Genomic DNA, 26,495 nt, shown 5'->3' on the forward strand with positions numbered 1-26,495 from the left:
GTTCTCTGGACTAAGGAGCAAGGTTCAAGCGGATTGGAAGGACAGAAAAGGCATTGCTCAGGAATTCAGACTGAATACTTCTGTGCATGCCCAGTTCCTAAAGGAAATTGTTATCTGCAAACTGTGTTTCCAGAAGATCTTGGTCCTTGCATTCTGGGTGGAAAAAAACCAAGCAGAACACTGGATGGGGAGAGGTAGAATAGCTTTATTGAATGGGAGTCACCCATTCTGCCAGGTGAGAGAAGAGAAGAAGGGCTGTGGTCTTTTGATAGGTAGGTTTTATACCACCTTGAACTTGGAGGTGGTATACGTCATCACCTGGCTCCTCTCACCTGTGGGCTAGGGGGAGGAGCTCTTGAGTCAAGAGGGGGAGCAGTCCCAGACTATCCCTAACCTAGCCTGCCTCAAAATGACTGACCTAAAGCTGGGTAGGGCTAGGGGACAAATTACTGGCAGAGTCCAGTCATGAAAGACAGGACTTTCAGGACTGGGGATGTAGCTCAGTGGTGGAGCATTTGCCTAGTATGCATGAGGCCCTGGATTGGATTCCCAGCACTGCAAAAATACAAAACAAACAAAAAAAGCCAGATGTGGTGGCATCTCTACAATCCTGGCACTGGGGTGGCTAAAGTAGGATTGCCAGTTTGAGACCAGCCTGAGCTACAAAGTGAGACCCTGCCTCAAAACAAAAACAAGAACAACCCCCCCGCCAAAAAATTTACTGCTAAGGGGCTTCATCCTCATCTTATCCTCACTCCGCCCCATTGCTCAGAATCAGCGCTTAACAGAGAACTTGGCAGTCGTTCTGAGAAGGAAGTTCAACTTATCAGTCCTTGAGAATACTGAGCGAACTCTGAACATGGAAGGGGAACCCACTCCCCAATTTCTGCAGTATCTGAATGATGAGATCTTTTTTTTTTTTTTCCCCAGTTGTAAGGCAAGGAGATACATGCATTGACTTGGACAGAATTCCCCTTTGGTCCTGACACAATTCTCTGATTTGTGGTCCTGGGTGAGAGTTTTCTTTGGGGGGGGTGGCATTGGGATCATCGACAGATTTGCTTATTGTGTGAAGATGGTAACCTGGAAGAAACGGCGCTCAAACTTCCTCCGTCAAAATCAAGATGGAGCTGCCCAGCTACGCCCCCCAATGACAGAACCCTGGGCTGGAGCTAGAGAGATGTTTTCTCAAAATGGAATGCGAGAGAGAAAAATGTCCATCACACCATCGCCCCGCCTCTCGAGGGCAACTAGCACCAATCATCAGCGTGCAGGGCGGACGCAAGGCCAGGGGCGGAGCCTGCTGTTGCCCCAGCAACAACCCGGGCACCCGAGGCGAGCGCGGCCGCGGAGGAATCGCGCCTCAGATCTCTCTCCAGGAACGTCCTGAGGGAGAGGCGCGAACCAAGTCTGGTCGGCGTCCGCAAAGGGAGGACAGATCAGGCCCATGAACTACAATCCCCGCAACCGCTTTCGCTTCTAACCGTTAAGAGCGCTGAGGTAGGAAGGACGCATGCGTTGCACTTAGGGGCGGGTTAAAGTGGCCCTGCATCCACGACGCATGCGGCTCTTGGAGCTTGGGGCCCAACATGACGCGAGGGGTGGGACTTTGCGGCTGGGGGCGGAGCCATAGGCCCATGGGGCGGAGTTTTCTATGGGACTGAGCCTTTGGAAGTTTATTTTAGGCGGGGCAGAGGTAGGCGCCGGCTCCATAGCCGCGAGTTCCCTCCCCGTTTTTCCTGGGCTTTCCTGGGGAGATGGTTAGGATCTGTGGTTAAGACTACAGCATCAGTGGGCTGACGAAACTAGCTTGGAATTCTAGTACTGCTCTTTACTTGATGGGCCTCAGTTCCCCTATCTGCCCGATGGAAATAATATTCTCACCTCACAGGGTTGAGATTGTATTTTTCCCTCTCCCAGGGCCATGGCTGAGGTGCACGTGATCGGGCAGATCATGGGAGCCACCGGTTTCTCTGAAAATAGCCTCTTCTGCAAGTGGGGCATCCATACAGGTATTCCCCCAGTCCTGGTTAATCTCCCAGCCAAGACACTGACCCCCAATTTATGGCTCCACGCTCCTTCCTTGACTCCCTGATCCTCATTTTCCATTGTCTGTCATGACTCCTGACCCTCTCCTGACGCTTTCCTTCTCCTCTCTCTGGGGTCTCTGTGATTCCTACTCTCTGAACAGAGTAGGAGAGTCCCTAAGTTTATGGGACTATAGGCTAGACCTACTCCCCCCACAACTTCCCTCCCACACACACACTCTTCCAGTTCTCAAAACAGTATACAAGCTGGGCACCGTAATGCACACTTGTAATCCCAGCACTCCAGAGGTGGAGGCAGGAGGATCGAGAGTTTGAGGCCAATCTGGGCTACATAGTGAGGCCCTGTCTCAAATAAAACATGCAAACAAACAGAAACCCCAAAACAAATTGGGCAAGGTGACACATGCCTGTATTCCTAGCACTATGGAAGCCATGGAAAGTGGACTAAGAGTTCAAGGCCAGGCTGGGCTACATAGGAGACCTAGTCTTAACAAACAAACAAAAGCATAAAACAGTAGACAGCCCCAACTCTCCTGTTTGGGTTCCACTCACAATCTTAAGGGTGCCCTGGGTCCCTCTGTCATCTCAGTAATTCTTTGATTAATAGCCTCCATTTATTGAGTTCTTACTGCAGAGTAGAAGCTTGCATCTCTGATTTACAGCGAAGAGAGCACTTTGGTATTCAAAATTCTCTGTGTACCCTATTCTTGCAGCCATCCAAATCCAAGGGGTACCTGGCAGCCCCTTTCCCATACTCCCCATCTACGTCCCTGTACGTAGTGGTATGGTATAATGGTTGGGGACATAGATGCCATATCCGGGTTCAAATACTAACTCCCTTTGGACTTGACCTCTCTGAGTTTCATTTCCTTGTCTGAAAATGAAGCTAATAGCAGCGAAGAGGCAGCACAACATTGAGGTTAAGAGCACAGAATTTCTGTGTTCTTATTTATGTGATCTTGGGCACTTCTCTTTGCCTGGATTTCCCCATGTGAACAATGCGAATACTCACAGTACTTGCCCGCTGTGGTTGTTAGGACTAAATGATTATCAATAGCACTTAGAGTAGGGCCTGGACTAGTGAGTGCTCCATGTTTCATTTCCACTCTGGACCCCACTATTCACCTGCTTTGTGACCCTGGGCAGATGCTGACCCCTCTTGGAGCTCATAGTAGGGGATAGAAAGTAAGCAAATAAAGAAACACAATGATTACAGATCATTTTAGGTGCTAAGAAGAAAAGAAAAGTGATGTGATAGGGATTAGTTTTGGATAGCAGTGCCAGAGAGTGCATCTGTGGAAGTGCCACTTGAACAGAGCCCTGGGGGAAAAAAAAAAAAAGCCAGGAATGGGGACATCCAGGAGCTTTGTAGTCAGTGCAAAAGCCCTGAGGTGGGGGAATGGAGATGGACAGTGAGGCTACAGGATGATGAGGGAGGAGAAGAGTGACAAGAGAGGAGTTTAGGGAGGTGGGCGCAAGTCTGGCCATGCAGGGCCTCATGGTCAGTCTGTAAACTGGGGGAGGGGAAAATTAAGAGCCCTAGAGGGCAGATTTAATGAATGCATCGTTTAAAGTGTTTAGCGTAGCATCTGTCATTTAGTAAGCACTTTGCATAGTCCCCCATTTCCATTACCCTTGGTAGAGTTGTTTTTAAAATGTGTTTTTCACTATGTGTTCCTGTTTTAGTCCTCAAAGAAGGCCTCAAAATGTAGGGTGAGCATAGTAATAAAATGATATTGGGGGAGGCTGGTGGAGTGGCTCAAGTGTGAGGCCCTGAGTTCAAACCCCAGTACCAAAAAAAAAAGGTATTGGGGTGAGATATAGCTCAACAGAAAGCCCACGCTTGCTTAGTTTGCATGAGTCCCTGGGTTCAATAGCACCAAAAAAAAAAAAAAAAAAAAAAAAAGGAGGAATGGGGAAAGAGAAAGAGAGAAAGAAAGAAAAAGGCCAAGCATGGTGGTATACTGTAACCCCAGCTATTTGGGAAGTGGAGGTAGGAAGATCAAGGTCCAAGAGCAGCCTAGGCAAAGTTAGCATGATACCCTATCTGAACTAAAGGCAAAAGGCTGGGTGCATGGCTTGGCTCCAGTGCTAGCCCACTATCCCAGCCCCCAGGAGCACGCACATGCTCACACACACACATAGTGCGTTATTTACTCACTTTATAGATAGGGATTCCCAGGCAGACAAGGTTGCACAAGCAGATTTGAACCCAGACACTTGGCCGTAGAGGTCACACTGTCACCTTCATCTCTAAATGCCATGGACACACATGCCTATAGCCATGGTGGCATCCCTTTCCTTAAGGCTGCCTTCCAGCCCCTGTACTATGTCCTGGCTCTCATTACAGGGGCTGCATGGAAGCTCCTGTCTGGTGTACGGGAAGGCCAAACCCAAGTGGACACTCCCCAGATAGGGGACATGGCCTACTGGTCCCACCCCATTGACCTGCACTTCGCCACCAAAGGTCTCCAAGGTGGGTACCAGACCTGGGACCTGTAGCATCCAAAGCAGCTTTGGCCAGGAACACCATCTTGTCCCTACTCCCCATACGTCCAGCAAGCCTGCCCTAAAGCTAAGCTGAGGCCTCCCCAGGCCTGAGTCATGGGAGGTCCCAAGCACATGGAGGGGCTGAGGCTGGGGTGGAGGAGAGATGGGAAGGTGAGCGTCAGGATGGAGAGGAGGTGGCTTCCAGGTAAAAGGACAGTCCCTTCAATGAGGAGGCTGAGGAGGGTTTATGAGAGTTAGAGAGGGGAAGGGAGGGAGGGAGAGAGGGGCAAGGAGTGACTGCCATTCCCCCTTCCTCACTGCTCAAGGGAAAAGTGAGTATTGGAGGGAAGAGGACAGCAGTAAACCTTTTCTCGTAGAAAGTGCAGCAGATTCCCGGAAATAGGTTATTTCCACAATATCAGTAAGTGCCTGCCATGTCCACCCTGGGTTGGGTGATGCTGGGGAGACATCTGTGATCAAGACCCTTCTTCCCACCCCTGCCCTCAGGGGCTCCATCCTGTGGGACACAGACCTGTCTCCAGGCAGGGCCAGGCTGGGATTGGGGATGGTAGAGGCCGTGGGAGCCCAGAAGAGGTGAGCTTGCCAGGTAGGCCAGAGAGGGCCTCCTTGGGGAGGACTTTGAGCTTTGCTATGAAGGGAGTTAACAAGGCTGAAGAGTGAGGGATGGGAGAGGGTTTTCAACAGAGAGCCACATGTGGGAGGCTGAAAGGGAAGAGTGAACCAGAACATTTGAGGACCATGAAGAGCAGGACTGTTGGGGTCGGGGCAGGGCTGAGGCCATCTCCTGAAGGCACTGGGGAGCCAGAACAGTCTTCCTGACTGCTGTGTGCTTGATGCATTGAAGGGTGAGGCAGAGAACTCTGCTTTCAGCTCTTCAGGCCCCCAGCCCTCAGTCTGGCATCACCCTTGCTTCTCTTTTCCCAGCCCCCAATTCTGTCCACTAAGAAATCCTGTTAGCTCTAAAACTCTGTTTGAAATACATCCTAATTTCCACTTTCACCCCCTTTCTCCTGCACCTGATGTGTCCATCTGCATCTTTCACCTGGACTATTTTGTAGCATCTTTACTGTGCTCCCACCCTCAACCTTTAGGGTGTGCGCCCCACACAGCCAGCAGGGCTTGGGGACCACGTAAATCGAGTCATGTTTCCTCCTCTGAGTAGAACCTTCCAGTGGTCCCTGTCTCACTCAGAGTCTTACATCACATGGCCCTGCATGATCTGGCTGTCACCTGTTCCCTTTCTCTGCCTCCAATCTAGCCCTACTGGCCCCACCACACCCTCTCCCACCTCAGGACCTTTGCAGCGACTGTCCCCTCTAGCTAGGATCTCTCTTCCTCTAAATGTCCACATGGCCCAGTGCCTTCCCTCCTTCAAGCATATGCACAAATGTCACCTTCCTGGTGAAACTATCTCCTTCCCCAAACTGCATCCCCACCCCCACCCTCCCCTGCCTTATTTTCCTCCAGAGCAGTTATCACCATCTGACATACCCTGTAATTTGCTTATTTACTGTGTTCGTTGTCTCAGATGTCAGCTTCACAGAGCAGGATTTTTGTCTGCTGTGTTCACCTCTGTGTCCCCAGCTCCTAGAACAGGGTCTAGCACAGAGGAGAGCTCAGAATGGAGAGAGATCTGGGTCTCCAAACACTTTGACTACCTGGTTGAGAAGCTGAACTGTGTTCTGAGGACATGGCAAACCTGAGAAGGGGAAAGAGATGCCTTCAGCTGCTGAGTGGCAGTAGACTAGGAGGCGAAGAAAGAAAGCCTTGGGTCCAGGGGAAGGACAAGGCAGGTCCATGAGAAGGGGAGGCAGAAGGCATCCGGGACAAGACTCAAGATACTTACCTGGGGACTGGAAGAGCTGTGGGCTGTCCTGATGGGTGGTATTAAAGAGGCCACAGACACACACCAGCAGAGGCCATATCTGAAGGGCCTTGAATATTGAAGAGGTTGGACTTTATACTAAGGGCACTGGGAAGCCATGGAAGGTTCTGAGAATATGCATGTAGATCTCTTTGGTGCTGTTTGGGAATGGGGTCAGGAAATGGGGCCCCAGAGAGGAAGCTCTGGAGCAGTAACCAAAGGCCAAAAGGAACAGGCCTAAGTCTCCAGTGGGTATTAGGGGAGGGGGGGGACCCATAAGCAGGAAGCTGGCCCCCCCATTCCTCTTCTCTCCATCCTGTCCTGCAGGCTGGCCCCGGCTCCATCTCCAGGTGTGGTCCCAGGACAGCTTTGGCCGCTGCCAGCTCGCAGGCTATGGCTTTTGCCACGTGCCCAGCAGCCCAGGCACCCATCAGCTGGACTGCCCCACATGGCGGCCCTTGGGAAGCTGGCGGGAACAGCTGGCAAGAGCCTTTGTGGGTGGTGGACCACAGTTGCTACATGCGGATACCATCTACAGTGGGGCTGACCGCTACCGCCTGCACACCACCGCTGGTGGCACTGTGCACCTTGAGCTGGGCCTACTGCTGCGGCACTTCGACCGCTATGGCGTTGAATACTGAGGGATCCCATGGCTAACAGTTGGTGTCATCTACAGTAGTGGATACCCTTGGGCACAGAATGGCACAGTGGTCATGATCATGGGCTCTGGAGACTGTCAGACCTGACCGCAGGCAAGGCATGGCCCTGCTTCTGTCCCTGTTGGGAACTCATGCCCTGTAACTCCCCTGGAGGCAAGTCTCCTTGTGTGAACCACGGGGCAGGAAGCCTGTGGGCCACAGGGTTGCAGGAAACAAGGCTGCATAGCACATGGTCAATAAAGGCGTGCGTTTCTCAGAGGTTCGGTGCCTTCCTGACCCCCCCACCGCCCCCCCCACGTCAGCTGTCAAGAGTCCCCATGCCCCCTGATGCTATTCTCAGGCCCCCATCTTCCTACAGACCCTCTGCCCCAGTTTCTCACTCTCTTCCCTTTCTGGGTGCTCTTCCTCTGGTCCTCCCTCCTCTGTGTCCCCATTCTCTGATGACACCCTCCCTACCAGGTCATTTTTCCCGTTGACCCTACACCAACCCCCAAAGTCACGGCGCACCTCGGTCTCGGGCTTTGGTAGTGCTCGGCCGCCAGGAGGCAGCACCCTGTTGGTGGGGCGGAGCCGGGTGCCCGCCCCCTCCCTGCAGGGCTGAAGGGACCCCCCTCGGAGCCCGCCCACGCGAGATGAGGACGGTGGCCCCCCCATGCCCTCCCCCTGGGACTGCCCCCGCCCCGCGCGCTTCCTGGGTGGGGCCGGGGCGGCTTCAAAACCCCCGCCGCCCCCAGCCGGTCCCCGCCGCCGCCGCCCTTCGCGCCCCGGACCGTCCCCCTCCTCCTCCCGCCGCGGATCCGCCAGACAGCGAGGCCCCCGGCCGGGGCAGGGGGGACGCCCCTCCGGGGCACCCCCGGCTCTGAGCCGCCCGCGGGGCCAGCCTCCGCCCGAAGCCGGGGAAGGAGCCGCCGAGGAGCAGCCCGAGGCCCCAGAGGCTGAGACGAGCCGCAGCCGCCGCCACTGCGGGGAGGAGGGGGAGGAGGAGCGGGAGGAGGGACGGGCTGGTTGGGAGAAGAGGAAAAAAAGTTTTGAGACTTTTCCGCTGCCGCTGGGAGCCGGAGACGCGGGGACGGCTGGGCGCAGCGCTGCCCCGCGAGGAGGCAGGACCTGGGGACTCCAGACCGCCCCGCTCACCGCCGCGGACGCTGGCTCCGTCCCTGCCCCCTACACAGCGTTCCCCGGGCACCCCCATTCCGGACCAGCCCCAGGAGCCGCAAACCCCGCCTCCCGCGAAGACTTCACCCCAGACCTGGGGCGCACCCCCTGCACGCCCGTCTCCCGAGCCCCCCGCATCCCAGGACCCTCTCTCCTCTGGGAGTCCGATCTGTCTCAGACCTGCCACCGCTCCCCCATTCAAGACCACCCACCTTTTGGTACCAGATCTCGCCCATCTCGATTTCCACCCCCCCACCCCCGTACCGTGGGATACTGAGACACCCTGTGTCAGAGCCTCCTCGCAACCCCTGCTTTTTTCTCCCTGAGGACCTCAGTTTTCTCCTGGGACCCTTCTACCTTTCCCCCGGGAGATTCTCAACTCCTGCAGGGGCGGGGCCTCCCCATCCCACCTCTGTCGGGTTCGCGATCTCGGCAGTGCCGGGGGGCGCCGCCTCCCCCATGCCGCCCTCGGGGCTGCGGCTCCTGCCGCTGCTGCTACCGCTGCTGTGGCTACTAGTGTTGACGCCTGGCCGGCCAGCTGCGGGACTGTCCACCTGCAAGACCATCGATATGGAACTGGTGAAGCGGAAGCGCATCGAGGCCATCCGCGGCCAGATCCTGTCCAAACTAAGGCTCGCCAGCCCTCCGAGCCAGGTGGACGTGCCTACCGGCCCTCTGCCCGACGCCGTGCTCGCTTTGTACAACAGCACCCGCGACCGGGTGGCGGGGGAGAGCGCCGACCCGGAGCCTGAGCCCGAGGCGGACTACTACGCCAAGGAGGTCACCCGCGTGCTAATGGTGGAAACCAACAACCGTGAGTTAGGAGGGGCCGGGGAGCCCCGAGGGGCCCCCAGGGGGCGCCGGAGTGCAGGGGTCACAGGGAGGAAATTACTGGCAGAGGAAACTGGCTGCAGGACCCATAGGGGCGCCGGATCGAGTGTGTAGGTGTGGGTGTCCTAAAGAGGATGGTGCTAAGTCCCTAGCCCCCTGGTGTCGGGTCTTGGAGAGGAAATAGCGAAGGGGACCACTTTTATAGGGCGACAAGAGCGTGCAGGATCGTGGGGAGAGCCACCTATTAGGAGAGAAGCAGTTGAGGGTAGGTGGGTAAAAAGGACTCCCTTCTACAGGGTGCGCTAGAATGCGGGGTTCCCTTGGCAGAGAGGATGGGGAGAAGCGAAGACTCCAGCATTTGGGAAAGGAGAAGCAGTGAGGATAGCTCCGGGAGTCGTGAGATGGAAAAATCGAAGGACTGGAAAAGTCTAGAACGGACTCAGTTGCAGAGGGAACCAGGAACACGCGGGATGGCAGAGGTCGTGGAGAGATCGACCTTGGGCTTGGGTGTGACAAATGTGGAGGGAAAGAGGGGTGAGGTAGGTGGGAGAAAGAGGTTCGCGGAGACCCCAGGAGGATGCGGAGGATGCACGGGGAAGTGTCGCGGATAGGAACGTGAGAGACAAGCAAGCGAGTCTGCAGGAAATCTAGAATACTGGGTCAGAAGGGGGTTCCAGAGAGGGGAGGTACACATGGGAAAGGTGGACCCGCGAGGCGGGCTCAGCAGCCCCCCGCCTCTCGCCCCAGCGTGGAAGGGAGTGGCTGAGTGACGATTCGAGCCTTAGGGAAAGGCTTAGGGGTGCGGGGCGACTTTACAAGACCGATGTGAGAAAACCCAGTTAGTAGGGGTGAGAAAACCCCACGTGGGTGCCACGCGCGAGGGGAGGAGCCTGCGTATCCAGAAGGGGCTAAGAAGTCCCCGCAGAGCTGAACGCCAGTAGTCTGAACCCCAAAGCTCCAGTTCCTTTTCGGGGAGGCTGGGGAAACCCCAGCGTCCGGCCGCCTCGCCCTCCTCCCTTCCCTTTCCTTCCCGTGCCCCGGGGGGGCGGGGATCGCGCGCGGAGCCTGGGGCGAGACGAGGCAGGTCCCGTCCCCGCCCTCACGGCTGCGCCTCCAGCCCTCCTCACCCCAACCACGGGCGGGGCGCCTCCCGGGTCCGCCCCGTCGGCGCCCACGCGGGACCCAGGAGTCCCTCTTGGCCTGGAGCCTTGGGGAACGTCCCGTTTCACGTTCCCTTTTTGGGCGGGAGCTTTCGGGTGTCCGCACATTCGTGCACCCAGTTTGTGGCTCCAGCCAAAGGACGCCCCCTCCTCACTTGTGGCTTTTTTTTCCCCTTGTAGAAATTCAACAGTAACACCTATTCTTCTTTCTCCCTGAGACTTTTATTTCTCGAGTGTGTCTCCCCATCTCCGTCCTTTTAAATTCTCTCCTGCATCCTCCATTCATTTCTCAGTCCTTGTATAGTCTCCCAGTGTCAGTCTCTCCATCTCTGCGCTCGCTCTCCCTCTTCCCTCTTCCTTCCCTCTCTCCCTCTCTCCCTCTCTCTCCCCCTCCCTCCCTCTTTCTCTCCCCCCTCCTTTCTCTTCCTCTCCCCTCCCTCTCTCTCTTCATTCCTCTCTCTCTCTCTCTCTCTTCCCCTGTCCCCCTCTTCCTCCTCCCTGCCTGGCCCAGACTCTGCCATCTCTTCCTCAGTGCTGCACCCCCAATCCTTCCTGCCCTCCTGTCTCTTCTCTATCTGTAACCCTCAGCCAAGGCTCTTCCCTTCCTTGGGGTTTTACTGAGTAACCGCTGTACCAAGAATAGGGCTGGGAGGGTGGAGGAACACAAGGAGGAGTAAAGGAAGGGGGCCACAGGAAGGTAAGTGTCCTCTATCTTTCCTCCTGGATTCTCTCTGCCTCTTCGCACCCCCACTGCAGGAGGCCATAGGCACTTGTCCCTGATCTTCTTCCCCCATCCCTTCAGTCATTAGAAGGAACTTCACCTGCTCTAACCAGCTAGGGAACAGAGCGAAGGAAGGAAGCAATCAATAATAATAATAATAAAATTGACAGGGAGAAGCAGCCTGCTTTAGAGGTTAAGATCATAGTCTCTGGAACAGGCTGTCTAAGCTAAATCCCATTCTACCACTTCCTAGTTATGTGACCTTGGGGCAAGTTACACTTGCATCTGTTAAATGGATAGAAGAGCAACTTCTTCGTGGCATTGCTTTGAGGTCTCTGTGTCTCCAGCCTTTTATGTAAAGTACTTTGAACAGCATCTGACAAAGAGCACTTTTTTTTGTTTTTTGAGACAGTCTCCCTATATAGTTCAGGTTGGCCTGGAACTCCAGATCGTCCTGCCTCAGCTTTCCAAGTGCTGGGATACAAGAATGTACCATTAGGCTCTGTGCAAGTAGCGCTCTTACCATACATGTTATTAAGTGACGTGTGCAGACTGCATGTCACATTGTGTTCTTGCATAATATATCCAACTTGCTTCCCTCCCATAATCCTAGTGGTCTAGAAAATCAAGAGACTCAGAGAGAGGAATTAGGAATTCACTTGCCACAGGTCACACAGTGCTTGAGTTAGGAGAGCCTGGGTTGGAAGTCAGGGAGCTTGACAGTATTGCTGTTTTTCAAAGAAAACTGGTTTAGAAACGGGTATGAACTGCCCAATGTCACACAGCTGAGAGGCAGCAGAAGCACTCTCTGATCCCAATGCCCAAGCCCTCGCCCTTAATTTAATCTGCATCTGCATCTGAGGCTGTAAACCCTGGGGAGGTCTAAGCAAGCAGGGGGCGGGGCAGCTCTTGACAAATGATGCTTTTAGGGAGAGAAGGGTGGGTGCGCTGGTCCTAGGAGAAGAAGCAAACCCAGAGAGGAGAAGCCCCTCCTCCAAGGTCAGACTCCAACCTGGAGCCGTGAGCTCCAGAATCCATGTGCCTAGGCTAGGGGTGTACCTACCCCCCCAACCCTGCCAAACCTTGATATCCTCTCTCTCTTCCTCCCACCTAGCAATCTATGAAAAAACTAAGAACATCGCACATAGCATATATATGTTCTTCAACACATCAGAACTGCGGGAAGCGGTGCCTGACCCCTTGTTGCTGTCCCGGGCAGAGCTGCGTCTGCAGAGGCTGAAGTCACATGTGGAGCAATATGTGGAACTGTACCAGGTGAGGCCAAGAGCCTGAGAGGTGGGGGGCCACAGGGCTGAGGTGTGGCCAGGTGGGTTGGTCCGAAGGCTGTACGATCTCCATAAATGGATCATGAAGGGGGAGCACAGAATGCCGAATCCTAGGGCTGATTAAAACTTGGAGACTGCATCCTAGGCTGTTGAAAGCTGAATGTCAGGACCTGCAGTGTGTCTGTGATTCACACCTGTAATCCTAGCTATTCAGGAGGCAGAGATCAGGATTGTGGTTCAAAGCCAGCCCCTGCCCCCTGGCAAATAGTTCATGAGACCCTATCTTGAAAATACCCAATGCACACACAACACACAAAAGGCTGGGGGGCATGGCTCAAGTGGTAGAGTGCCTGCCTAGCAAGCATAAAGATGCAGACCTGAGTTCAAACTCCAATACTGAAAAACAACAACAACAAAAAAACCCACAGGAACTGCTGAGAATGTAGCTCAGTGCTAGAGCACTTACCTAGCATGAATGAGATGAGTGACTCCCTAGGTTCCATTCTTAGCAAAAAAAAAAAAAAAAAAAAGAGAGAGAGAGAGAGAGAGAGAATAAAAAAACCCACGGATTTTGCAGGTTGGAATCTCTGGAAAGGTTGTGCGTATTTCTTGGTTAAAATTTAAATTGAGCCAGGCATGGTGATGCACTCCTGTAGTCCCAGTTACTCAGGAGACTGAGGCAGAAAAGATCCCTTAAACCCAGGAATTCAAGGCCGACCTGGGCAACCTAGCAAGATTCCATCTCCACTCAGGCACTGGTGTCTCACAGCTGTAATCCCAGCTACTCAGGATTTAGAGATCAGGAGGATTGAGGTTTGAAGCCATTGTAAGCAAATAGTTTGCAAGACCCTATCTCGAAAATACACAACACAAAACAGAGCTAATAGAGGGGCTCAAGTGGTAGAGCACCTGCCTAGCAAGCGTGAGGCCCTGAGTTCAAATTCCAGTACTGCCAAGGTTTTCAAATGCTCTGTAGTTCATGGTTAGCAGCTGCTTTTTTAGACACTACAGATAAAGACCATGTTCAGAAAGTTCTTTTGGAAGACTGCACTGTTTTGGAAGATGGAGTTTCCAGATGGATTGAGGCTTCTAGGGGGGCTGGAGTCTCTAGAAGGTTCTATGATCTAGAACCCATGTTATATGAAACCTTAGACTTGGAGGTGGTAGATATTAACGTCTTGCAATGAGAGAACCTTGTCTACATCAGCTTCTTGGCGTCTAGAGAATTCACTGTGTGTTGTAGCCCCTGAAGTGTTACACAGCACCAGAGATCATTTTACACAAATGTGCTGTCTGAACATTTAGGGGTACAGCCTGGGTACTCTTGGGTTTGTAGAATGTTCCTGTTTCTAGAACTGCCCATTTTCATTTCATGTGTGATTTTTTTTTTTTTGGCAGTACTGAGGTTTGAACTCAGTGCCTCATGCTTGCTAAGCAGACATTCTACCACTTGAACCCTTGCCCAGACCACATGTATGATTCTTCAGATGCCGTGGAACGATGGAGTTAGGAATGACTAAGTTAAGTCGGAATGACTTCTGACATAAGGCCTTAGAAAGCTAGCAACCCTCAGAATGCAGGGTATCAAGTTTTGTTTTGTTTTTGGTACTGGGATTTGAGCTCAGGGCTTCACACTTGCTCAGCAGGTGCTCTACTGGTTGAGAGCCACTCCACCAGCCCTTTTTTGTGTTGTGTATTTTCTCTTTTTTTGTGGTACTGGGGCTTGGACTCAGGGCTTATACCTTGAGCCACTCCACCAGTCCTTTTTTGTGATGAGTTTTTTTCAAGACAGGGTCTCTTGAACTGTTTGTCTGTGCTGGTTTCAAACCCTGATCCTCCTGATCTGTGCCTCCTGAGTAGCTAGGATTACAGGTGCAAGACACTGGTGCCCGGCTCAGGGTGTCAAGTTTGCTGAACCATATGCTCAGCAAGCCCTAGAATTTTCTCAACAGCAGCTTTGCTGTGTGGGCTTTCCAAGCTACAAGGGGCCCAGGGAGGAAATTTGAGACCTAGGGAAGGATAGAGGTGCTGAGGCTGAGATGCCCCTTTCTCTGCCCCTCCACTTGGGTGCTGTGGGCAAGGAGGGAGCCTGCAGGGCCCATGTGTGATGCCTGGGAGGCTGGTGTCTAGGGACTGTGTGGCAGCCCATTTGGGGGAACAGGTAGGGTGGGGAAGTAGTTGTTGTATGTGGGGCATGATGGCATCTCCCCATGGTTCTTTCTCCCTGTTCACCATCCTTCAGAAATACAGCAACAATTCCTGGCGCTACCTCAGCAACCGGAAGCTGACCGCCATTAGTTCGCCTGAGTGGTTGTCCTTTGATGTCACTACCGTTGTGCGGCAGTGGCTGAGCCAAGGAGGTGAGATTGCTTGTGTTATCCACCCCTGTTAGGTAGTGGGGTTAGCCCTATTCATTCTGGGATCATCTTGCCTAGTGTCCTCACCACTCAAAAGCTTGGCCCTCCTCCCTGACATTGACACCTGAGTGACTAATTGATAGATCCATTACAGTTAGTCCATTTCCAGAGCTGTGCTCTCTGCCCTGAGTGAGATGTTGTCACTGGGGACACAGCAGTGACCAGAACAGCTCTGTCCTTTCCCTCATGTTGCTCATGGTCCCTTGGGAGGGTGGATGAGGAAGAGACTGGTAGCCAGGCAGTGACGACTCAAGAGTGGGCAGGGCTGGGATGGAGCCCACAGGAGGAACTGGCTCAGCTTGGACTCAAAGAGGGCTTCCTGAAGGAGGAAACATCTGAGGTGATATTTGAAAGATGAGTAGAGCCTGTCAGAAGAAAAGAGACAAGAGAATCCTATACAAAGATCCTGAAGCCAGATACATTTTATCTGTCCAGAAGAGAACTGTGTTTGTCCTGTTCCTGGCTGAGTCCACAGTGCCTGTATCTCCCTTTTCACTTTCATTCATACATTCATTCAGGAAACGCCAGTTTCTGCTCTGTGTCCACCCCTAGGTAATATGGGGGACACATTGGTAACCAAGACAGCTCTGGGTCCAGCACTCACAGGGCCCAGTTCCTTCTTGACACCTAGAAAGTCTTGCCAAAGCCCTAGCAGGCAGTAACGACCTAGAAGAATCATGACCAAAAGGGGAGGCATAGGTAGAGGGATTAGGACTGCTTAGCCCCAAAGTAGTGTGGAGCCCAGAGGAGGTTCCACCCCCCAGGCTGGGGTCCAGGAGGGTTATCCCAGGTGAGGGTGATTGTACTGAGACTCATGGGATACATAGAGTTTGACCATATGGAAAGACAGGGATGGGAGAGCAGGTAGGCTCCAGGCGTGTTCTGATGGACAAAGACCTGGATGGAGCTCATCTGTCTTGGTCTGTGTTGAGTCTGGCACACAGTAGAAACTTAGCAAACATCATTTAGACGTTCTCACATCTGCACTGTGGGAAAGCTCCTGGGCTTAGACTTGCACTGTCTTTTGCCTGTGTGACCTTGGGTACATCACTTCCTGTTCTGTACATTAGTCAGATGTCTTGTTTGGTTTTTTGTTGTTGTGTTGTTGTTTTTGGTAGGACTGAGGTTTGAGCTCAGGGCTTTGTACTTGCAAAGCAGGCACTCTGTACCTTGAACCACTCCTCCAGTTCTAACAAATAGGACATTTTTTTTTTCCTGGTACTGGGGCTTGAACTCAGGGCCTTCACTTTGAGCCACTCCACCTGCCCTATTTTTGTGAAGGGTTTTTTGAGATAGGGTCTCACGAACTATTTGTCCAAGCTGGCTTTGAACCGAGATTCTCCTGATCTCTGTCTCCTGAGTAGCTAGGATTACAGGCGTGAGCCACCAGCACCTGAACCAGACGTCTTATTCTGGGCACATCAGATTCCTATTCTGTAAAATAGAGCTTGGATGAGAATTAAAGGCACTTAAAGTTTAGAACAGGGCCTGGAACCTGTATTGCAGTAATGTTTTTGCAAGTGTGGGCTACACCTGGTGGGATACAAGAAAAGCAAGGGTTCCGGCCATGGTGCACACTGCTTTCTACTAAGAGCATTTATTAAGCATAAATGTCAGAGTGAGTGTGTACTATGGAATAAGTCAAAGGATGTGATAGTAGGTGAAAGGTGTACATCCTTTCTGAGGAGGTGACATTTGAGCTGAGCCCTGAATGAAGGAGGAGAAGCAGCAACTTCAAGAATTGGAGCAAGAGGGTGGTGTGGGGCCTAGTATGACCTGTAATCCCAGCTACTCGGGAGGCAGAAATAGCCTGAGCAAAAGCATGAGACCTACCTGAGCTGGTGGAGTGGTTCAAGGGATGGAGTGCCTGACTGGATTCAAACCTGAGTACCATAACAAAAGAATGGCGGGGGTAGGGGCAGTGAGCCAGACGGGAGCCCCAGAGGTTTGCTCTTTTTTTCCTCCTCCCTTGGGCTGGATGAGCTGTACCCTCAGACTGGCTTCTCTCTCCCACAGAGGTAATTGAGGGCTTTCGCTTCAGCGCCCACTGCTCTTGTGACAATAAAGATAACATACTCCAAGTGGAAATCAACGGTGAGGCCACCTTCCCTGGCCCAGCCCCGTGCCCAGCAGTGTCTGTGTGTGTGTGTGAGATCAGTTTGCCCCCTGCTCACTGATCCCTCCCTCTGAGAGTGTGTATGTGTGTCCTTCATCCCCAATCCCTGAACCCAAGCAGGGATCACTCCCAAACGCCGGGGTGACCTGGGCACCATTCATGACATGAACCGGCCGTTCCTGCTCCTCATGGCTACCCCGCTGGAGAGGGCCCAACATCTGCATAGCTCCCGGCACCGCCGAGCCCTGGACACCAACTACTGCTTCAGGTGAACTTCAACGCCTTCAACCAAGGCATTGCAGGCGGCGGTGGGGGGGGGGGCGCAGTGTTGACTGTATCTGCTGACCCGGTGATCCGGGATGGGCACCTGCTCTAGCTGGGCTTGCATTAAACATGTCTGTTAGCCCGGAGGGCTCAGGGACAAGTTTCTATTTCTAGAATGCTGGGATGCTGGAACTGGGTGTCTACAATGTGAAGATCAAGTTGCTTTCTTGCTGGAATGCTGAAATCAGACTGTTAGACTATTGGAAGGTTGTCTTGTTGGACGCTTACATTGTTGGCAGTTGGGATTCTAGAATGTTGGGAGTCTAGCAAGCAAGAATTTAGTGTTGCTGGGCATGGGGCTTATGCCTGTCATCCCAGCAAGGCCCAAGATGTAAATAGGAGGGTCATGATAGGAGGATCCTTGCCTAGGCCGGCCTAGCATAAAAGCAAGTGGCTCAAGTCTGTAATCCTGGCAACTGCGGAGGCAGAAATCAGGAGGATCAAGGTTCGAAGCCAGCCCAGGCAAATACTTCACAAGACCCTATCTCAGAAATATTCAACATAGGGTAGGGCTGGCATAGTTGTTCAAGCCGTAAGAGCAACTGCCTAGCAAGCATGAGGCCCGAATGAGTTCAAACTCCAGTGCTATCAGTAAAATAAAAAAAAATAAGAAAAATAACAAAAGCAAAAAGGGTGGGGGTGTGGCTCAAATGGTAGAGTGCTTGTGTGGCAAGTATGAGGTCCTGAGTTCAATTCCCATTACTGCCAAAAAAAAGAAAGGAAAAAGAAAAAAAAGAACTCAGTGTTGACAACTGAATTGAGAGTGTTGGAGTCAAGAAAAGCTGGACTGTTGGGATCCTGGGATTTGGGATTTCAGAACTGGAAGCCTGCCTGCATTGGATTCCTATAGTATTACTGGCAGACTGCAGTCTCCAGTGTTGGCAGACGGGAGTCCTGAATATTGATTGGGCTCAGATGGTGGAATCCCATGTTGAAATGTCAGCATGCACAGATGTTGGCGATGGAGACTGGTGGTGTGGCTCAAGTGGTAGAGCACCTACCTAATAAGCAAGAGGCCTTGAGTTCAATCCCCAGTACCTCCAAAAACCCCACAGATGGTGGAGGTGAAGAAAGCCAGAATCTGGGGTCTCTCAGAGTGCTGAAGCTTACTGTTGCAATGTTTGGATCTTGGTGTGCAGATATCTTAGAAAGTTGGCAGGGCTGACCTCCTGAGGGATAGGCTCAGAACTGTGGAGTGCTAGATATTGAAATAATGGAAATTAAAGAATGCCAAGATCCCCAAGAGTTGGAACCTAGTGAGCTGAAAATGTTGTCAGAATGGTGAAAAATTAAACTGGAAGAGAGCCTAAGAAAGTTGAAAATTGAATTCCTAGAAATTCGAAATTCAGAGTTAAGGTTGGGGAATTAGAGTGATAATCTGACTTTGCCCCTCCCCCCCAAAGTATCTTGGAGGGGCGTTACATGCTGTTCCCACAGTAGGCAGGCAGCCCTTGTCCCTGGCTCCTCTGCCACCAAATCTTAAGTTCTGTGAATGAATGGATTGAGGTCCTGAGTGCCAGGTTATGAACAGATGTAGGTGGTCATGAGTGGCCTAGGAAGTCTTGCCAGAAAGTCTTAACATGAATCTCATAAGGACCATAGATCCAACCACGTTTCCAGAAACAGAGGGATAGAGGAACATGTTCAGCAACACCACGGGGATGCAGTCCACAAAATCCCGTTGGTAGGAAACTTGACCTTCGTCTCCTCAACAAATACAATGCAAACCAGGGAAGGGGACCAGTCTGGTGGCTCATGCCTGTCATGAGCTACTCAGAAGGCAGAGATCAGGAGGCTCGCAAATAGATCCAGAGACTTTATCCCGAAAAAGTCCAGCGCAGAAAAGGACTGGTGGAGTGGCTCAAGGTAGAGCACATGCTAGCAAGTGTGAGGCCCTGAGTTCAAACCCCAGTACTGCCAAAAAAACCCATAAAGAATCCTCAGAGACATATCTACTAATTGCACTGTGGTAGAGTGCTTGTTTGCCTAGCATGTGTGAGGCTCTGGTCTCCATCCCCAGACCATTTATCATTTTATTGGACAGCCAACTGTGAACTCTGAAGTATCTGATGCTATCAAGGAACCATTGTTCAGTTTTTGCATGGTTATCATGGTATTTTTTTTTTCTTTTGTGCATGGCGCTGGGAGTGAAAGCTAGTGTCTTGCCCATGCAATGCAAGCACTCTTATCACTGAACTACCATCCCTGCCTGTGGTTATGTTTCAAAATAGTCTTGGTTTTTCTGGAGATACACAGTGAACTTTTTTGTGAGGGACACTGCTGGAGATCAAACCCAGGGTCTTAAATACATTGAACTATTTATAGATAAAAATCTAACATATAATTAAAGGAATCCAGTGGTGGAGAGGACGTAGGTGGGGGTAGAGGTGCGATGAAATTGTTCAAGCTGGTGATTGTGGCTATGAGAGCTTCACCAGGGGAGCATTCCTAATTCAACAATCCAAAAGCTGAAAGGTTCCAAAAGCTGAAACTTTGTGAGTGCTGACATCACTCTCAAAAAGATTTAGACTTCAAGCCAGGTGCCTGTGGCTTATCCCTGTTCTCCTAGCTACTTGGGAGGCTGAGATTTGGAGGATTGCAGTTGGAGGCAGCCTGAGCAAATAGTTCCTGAGACCCCCATCTCCAAAATTACCAGAGCAAAATGGACTGGAGGCGTATCTCAAGTGGTAGAGTGCCTGCTTTGTGAGTGCAAAGCCCTGAGTTCAAACCCCAGTTCCACCAAAAAAATAACGAGAAAAGAAAAGAAGAAAGTTTTGGACTTCAGAGTATGTTGGATTTTCATAGTAAGGATGTTTAACCAGTGAAGTCTATGCAAATGCATTTCAGATGAGGGACTTCAGTTCATGACATAATACTCCCTGTGCCTATGTGCAAAACTTTCCAGAGTAAAAAGTTGTTTTAAGCCAAGTGTGGCAGTGGGTGTCTGTAATCCCAGCATTAGGAGGTTGAGGGGTCATGAGTTCCAGGCTAGGCTGGACTACACAGTGAGACCCAGTCTCAAAAAAACAAAATAAAAATGTTGGTTTTGCATTGGCTCAGATACCTCCTCCACTGGGAAGCATCCCGCCTTCTGCATCCAAGGTGGATGTGGGTTCCCCTTTCATTCCTTAGGCCCTCTGGTCCAGGTAGACTGGACAGAGAGGTCTGCAAAGGCATAAGCTGTGGGAATCCCAGGCCCAGCACACAGGAGGCCTTGATGAGTCCTGGACAGGTGAGTATGTGTGTGCACCAGAGCCACCTGAAGGGCTTCATCAGTATGGATTCTGATTCAGTGGGCCTGAGAACTTGCATTTCCCACAAGCACCTAGGTGACGCCACTGATGGTGGTTCAGGGACCCCATCAGCAGGGAGGAATGCTGACTTGGGTCAGAGTGCCAAAGCCTCTTCAAATCCTAGGACTCAGAATCCCATCTTGGGATTCTTGGACTAGAAATCAAGATGATCTAGACAGTGGCTTTTTCCTTTTTTTTTTTTGGTGGGACTGGGGTTTGAACTCAGGGCTTCATACTTTCTACCACTTGAGCCATGCCTCCTGTCCATTTTGCTCTGGTTATCTTGGAGACTGGGTCCTCCAGATCTCAGCCTCCCAAGTAGCAAGGATTACAGGGGTGAGCCACTAGCACCCAGCTTGCCTGCCAGTTTTTTTTTGTTGTTGTTGTTCTTTTTGTTCTTTTGCCTCACAGTTTTGATACGAGTCAGTTCCTTATCATTTGATTACTTTTTGGATGTGGAAAAACATGCACACAGACTAAACCCAGAGAGAACAGATACTCAGAGACCCTTTACTCTGATCCCAGCCACTCTCTTCAGAGGCAGCCACTTTATTCTTTCTTTTCTTTTTGGTGCTACTGGGGTTTGAACTCAGGGCCTCGTGCTTGCTAAGGAAGTGCTCTACTACTTGAGCCATTCCTCCAGTCCAGTCACTTTGATTCTCTTGTGACTCCTTCTACAGAAAGTCTCTGCATGGCATGCTTACACAGAGCCTCATATTCTTGGTTTCTTTTGGGGGTACGGGTGCTGAGGTTTGGACTCAGGACTTCATGCTTGCTAGGCAGGCCTTCTACCACTCGAGCCACTCCTCCAGCCCCACATATTCTTTTTATTTTGCCCAAATGGTAGTCTTTTTTTTTCACTTTTGAGATATGTTCTCATTACGTAGCCCATGCTGGCCTCAAATTCATAATGCTCCTGCCTCAGCCTCCAGAGTGCTGAGATTATAAGTGTGCACCACCATGCCCAGCCAAAATGGTAGTCTTTGGCGGGGGTGGGGGGGAAATTAGGGAGAAGCCTGTATTTTCTTTCTTTTAATTATTTTATTCTGATTCTAAAATTAATACCTACCAACTGCTGAGAGTTTGGAAAATTCAGAAAGATATTACCCATCTCAGAAGCACATATAAAAAGTTAATTGTCAGCATTTTAATATATTTCCATTCCTCTTATGCATAACAAAATTTGGATTATACCATACCTGTAACTCTGTACGTTTTTCCCCTTTTTTATGTATTTTTTTGAATGTCAAGAACACAGATTATGGAATGCTCTTGGTCTCCTTGGAGTCAACCATTTTAGTCAGGTCCCCAAGGCTGTCACATAGACCACTCTGCTGCTTGCAGGAAGGCAGAGGCTGGGCTTGAGCTCAGAGGACTGGTCTTAGCACCTGAGCCTAGAATATCTTGAATCCAGGATAGCAGAGTCTCACACACTGCTCTTTAATTGCTCTCTAATGTGTATTTGTTTAGTTTTGTTTTGGCAGTACTAGGGTTTTGAACCCAGGGCCTTGTACTCCCTAACCCTTTTTATTTTTTTTGCTTTAGTGATTTTTAAATAGTGTCTTACTTCTTTGTCCATGGCTAGCCTTAGGTCACAACTCTCCTATCTACAGCCTCCCTCATAGCTGGGATGGCAGGTGCGTACCACAACACCTGGTCTTGCTAACTTTGTGCCAGGATGGCCTCCAACTATGATCCTCCTGATCTCTGGTCCCATGTAGCTGGGCTTATAGATGTGAGTCACCACACCCAACACTAACTTGTGTTTTATCATGATTATTATTATTATTTTTGGTGGTACTGGTGTTTGAATTCAGGGCCTTGCACTTCCTAGGCATTAAATGTAGGATTTTGTTGTGATCCTGAGATTTGAACTCAGTGCTTTGTACTTGCTAGGCAGGTGCTCTACTGCTTGAGGCACACCTCCAGCCCTCTAACTTGTGTGTGTGTGTGGTGCTGGGGTTTGAACTCCTGGCCTTCACCTTGAGCCACTCCACCAGCCCTATTTTTGTGAAGGGTTTTTTGAGATAGGTCTTATGAACTGTTTGCCTGGGTTGGCTTCAAACCTCGATCCTCCTGATCTCTGTCTCCTGAGTAGCCAGGATTACAGGCATGAGCCACTGGCGCCCAGCTCACTTATGTTTTAAAAACATATTTATAAAAAATTTCTACAGTCAACATATGCTGAGAAACCTACAGTGTGCCAGGCACTGGGGATTCATTAGGAGACCAGACAGACAGACTCTCCTTCGTTCCAAAGAAGACAGATAACCTACTGAAATAACAGATTGTGATAAGTTCTAGGAAGGAATGTAAATCAGGGGAAGGACACAGAATGAAATGGATATTGGGAATTATTTACTCTTCCCATTCTGATTAAATTGTTTTATTATGGACAGTTTCACTTTTTTATTTTTATTTTCTGGCTGCACTGGGGTTTGAACTAGGGCCTCACGCTTGCAAGGCAGGTGTCCATCAGCCATTATGGACAGTTCCAGATGGAGACAGAAGAAACGGCAATGATATAATAAACTTCTGTGATTGTTCTTTCAGCTTTATCAGTGATTGGGATTTTGTCCATCTTCACATACGGACAGTCAGATTTTCTTCTAATGCTGCTCTCCATATCCCACTGAATGGAGTTAGTTAGCAGTCATTCTGACTGATATTTTAGCTAGGAGAGCCAAGGAAGGTCTCGCTGAGATGGTGATGTGCATTTGTGTAACTGATACTTATTGAATACTCATTGCCTGCCAGGCACTGTGTTAGGAGTTAACCTCTGTGAGAGATAAACATTTGAGCAAAGTTTAAATGAAGTGAAGGAACAAGCCAGAGTGGCTTTCTCTGGGAAGAGCAAGCAAGTGAGGCAAGGGAACAGCAAGTGCAAAGGCCCTGAGGCAGGACTGTGTTTGAGGATCAGACAGGTAGCCAGCGTGGCTGGTGTGAAATGGGAGTGGATGAGAGAGGGAGTTGAGATCTTGTGGCTTGTGGTGGGGACTTGAGGACATTTGCCATGAGTGGGATGGGGCCATGTTTGGAGCAGAGGCATGCCATGACAAGCTAGATGATGTGGAAGGCAGACAGTTCTGTTTTGTTTGGATTGTCCCCAGACCAGCACACAGTAGGAGTTCAGGAAACATTTATTGCACAAATAGGACATGTCAGCACACATGGAGCTGTACTGTGATTTTTTTATGTTCCCTGCATGAATGTGCATAGTTTATCTCACTCTCCCCTGGGAGCGGTCATGTGGCTTCTTATAAGCGTGTTTTGAGCCCTGTGTGAGATGTTTATTATCGTGTTCTCACCACAGTACTTGGCTACAGGAAGTGCTTAATCACTAGTGATGATCATTACTCCACTGCTGTTATTATCACAGGGTACAAGGGACAGCGTGATGGGGACTGGGTTGGGTGACACGCATGGCCTGTGCGTATTCCTCACCTGTGTTCCTCCTACCTGCAGCTCCACGGAGAAGAACTGCTGTGTGCGGCAGCTGTACATTGACTTCCGCAAGGACCTGGGCTGGAAGTGGATCCATGAGCCCAAGGGCTACCACGCCAACTTCTGCCTGGGGCCTTGCCCCTACATTTGGAGCCTGGACACGCAGTACAGCAAGGTGGGACTGCCCACGGGAAGAGGAGGAAGAGGGGAAAGAGGAGTAAAGTCAGATGAGCTGGCAGGGTAGGGAGAAAGACAGAGAGATGGGGTGGGGGGGATAGAGACAGGAGGAGAGACAGAGGTGGGGAGAGATAGAGATGAGAAACAGGGATGAAGCGAGATGGGGAGAGACAGTGAGAAGGGAAGACACAGATGGGGAGAGACAGATGAAGAAGAGACAGAGGAATGAGGAAAGACAGGGGAGGGGTCGGCGAGGTGGGGACACTTGGGGACAGGGGTGGCATGTGTGGAGCCTGCTGCCATGGTCCATCTGAGAATCTTGACCCCTGGCCATCCACAGGTCCTGGCCCTGTACAACCAGCACAACCCGGGCGCGTCGGCGTCGCCATGCTGCGTGCCGCAGGCACTGGAGCCGCTGCCCATCGTGTACTATGTAGGCCGCAAGCCCAAGGTGGAGCAGCTGTCTAACATGATCGTGCGCTCCTGCAAGTGCAGCTGAGGCCCCTTCCCGCCCCGCCCCTTCCCGCCCCGGCAGGCCCGGCCCCGCCCCGCCCCGCCCCGCCCCGCCCGCCAAGCCCGGGGCTGTATTTAAGGACACCTGCGCCCCCAAGTCCACCCTGGGGGGCCCATTAAAGGTGAGAGAGGACTGGTGGTTTCTGTGTCATTTGGCGCCTCACTGGGTCTCTCTTTTGCACATTGCCCCAGCCCTCTCCCTCTGCTTCCTTCTGTCTGTGTCTCTCCCATTCATTTGTCCCCATCTCCTAACCGCGTACTGAGCACACGCCATGTTACTAGGGCCTGTGTAGGCTCAGGCAGGACTCTAATTAGACCTATTTATTAGCACCTGGGGCACTGTGGTAAGCGCCAGTGAATCATAGCAACAACTGAGGCTCAGATAACACCCATCTTCCAGGTGAGGACACTGAGGGCCAGGTGTTCTGCCCACAGGTGAGGAGGGTTCCTGCCTTCTGGGAACCTATTCTTTGGGGTGAGGAGACACAGCAAAAAATAATAATAGCTTAGTGGTAAATGACAGCATGGAACGAGAGAAGCTTTGGGGAGAGGGGGACTTCTAGGAGGAGGCAGCATGTGAGATTTACAGGAAGCCAAGAAGGCCGGCTGCCTAAGAGAGGCCTGGGGGAGGTGTGTTCTTAGTAGAAGGGCAAAAGCAAAGGAAGTGACGAGCAACTTGGGGTGTGCTACCCAGTGAGGCAGGAGGCCAGTGTGGTTGGAAGAGGGCGAGCAAGAGAAGGGTGTTGGGAGCTGAGTCAGATGGGAACACTCAAGAGGCCAGAGAGCAGTAATTCTGCATGCCAGGTGTGTCATTCTAGTTGCTGCATTCTTCCCACAGAACGGGGTTGGCGAGCTGTGCCAATTCTAGCTTACTGCCTGTTTTTGTAAAGTTATGTTGGATCCCAGCCACGCTCCTATGTCTACATACGTCTGTGGCTTCAATAGCAGTGTAGAGACCATAGGCTGAGTCAAAAATATTTACTGTCTAGTCCCTTACTGCAAAAGCTAACTGACTTCTGCTATGGAGACCATTTGATCTTTTTTTTTTTGCAGTACTGGGGCTTGAACTCAGGGCCCAGTGACCTTGAGTCACTCCGACAGCACTTTTTTTAGATGGGTTTTTTCAAGATAGGGTCTTGCAAACTACTTGTCTGGGCTGGCTTTTGAACCCTGATCCTCCTGATTTCTGTTTCCTGAGTAGCTAGGGTTACAGGTGTGAGCCAGCATTGCCTGGCCGAGACCATTTGATCTTTATATATAGGAATACTAAGGCACAGACAGGTTAAGTCACTTAAGTTCTCAGAGGTAGTAAGTGGCAGAGCTGGGACTTGAACCCACGCAGCTTGAATTGAGGCTCTGTATATGGAAGTGCTTATGCTATGTCTTTTCCAGATCACATCAGGACTTGCAAAAACTTGTCCTCTGAGGGAAATGGGAACCACAGGCAGGCTTTCTGATCAGAGGAGGAATGTAAGTTGACCTAGCTCAAGAGGCTGATGGTAGAAAGTGGTCTGAATTGGGGGGGAGGTGTGAGGGTGACCACAGTGAAACCAGTTGTCCAGGCAAGTCGTCCACATACTGGTGGCCTGAGTCAGGGTGGGCTTCTCTCTGCTGTGTTATTTCTTTCTAACTGCTGTGGTCATGCTTGTGAATTCTCTTCTGCTTCCTCTTTTTCCCACCTCTCAGTTCCTCCCAGTTTTCACTTCCCCTCTGTCTCTTGCCCTTTTCAGGCCCCTCGACTATTTCCTCCACTTGGAGATTGTCCTCGGAGAGCACTGAAGGGCCAAGCTCCCTTGCCCTGTGGGCTTGAGGACAGTTGGCAGCACTGGGGCTGGTTGAATGGATCCTGGACCCTCCCAGCCTCCTCCTTCCTCAGGTCAGGAAGACACAGAGGGCCAGGTTGGAGTGAGGAACAGGAAGAACTCACTATGCAAGGTCATGCCACCATTGTCGCCAGCCTTGTGTGTTGAGGCCTG

General features: G+C 51.3%; 2 protein-coding genes across 3 annotated transcripts; both read left to right on the forward strand.

Moving 5' to 3' along the window:
* On the forward strand, nt 1-7,340 carry B9d2 (B9 domain containing 2). Of its 2 annotated transcripts, none has more exons than XM_074058816.1 (4): nt 1-1,435; nt 1,918-2,012; nt 4,399-4,524; nt 6,751-7,340. In XM_074058816.1, the coding sequence occupies exons 1-4, from the start codon at nt 1,194-1,196 to the stop codon at nt 7,062-7,064; spliced, it is 777 nt and encodes a 258-aa protein (XP_073914917.1). In that variant the 5' UTR covers nt 1-1,193; the 3' UTR covers nt 7,065-7,340. The 2 variants fall into 2 exon arrangements, with proteins under 2 accessions (XP_073914917.1, XP_020018151.1); XM_020162562.2 differs by having other exon boundaries at nt 1,292-1,500; nt 1,921-2,012.
* A 1,352-nt stretch (nt 7,341-8,692) lies between these two features.
* On the forward strand, nt 8,693-24,547 carry Tgfb1 (transforming growth factor beta 1). The gene is made up of 7 exons (XM_020162560.2): nt 8,693-9,051; nt 12,064-12,224; nt 14,478-14,595; nt 16,669-16,746; nt 16,889-17,036; nt 23,851-24,004; nt 24,347-24,547. The coding sequence occupies exons 1-7, from the start codon at nt 8,697-8,699 to the stop codon at nt 24,503-24,505; spliced, it is 1,173 nt and encodes a 390-aa protein (XP_020018149.1). The 5' UTR covers nt 8,693-8,696; the 3' UTR covers nt 24,506-24,547.
* Nucleotides 24,548-26,495: the final 1,948 nt, after the last annotated feature.

This window comes from Castor canadensis, chromosome 16 (genome assembly GCF_047511655.1).
Source record: "Castor canadensis chromosome 16, mCasCan1.hap1v2, whole genome shotgun sequence".
Lineage (NCBI taxonomy): Eukaryota > Metazoa > Chordata > Mammalia > Rodentia > Castoridae > Castor > Castor canadensis.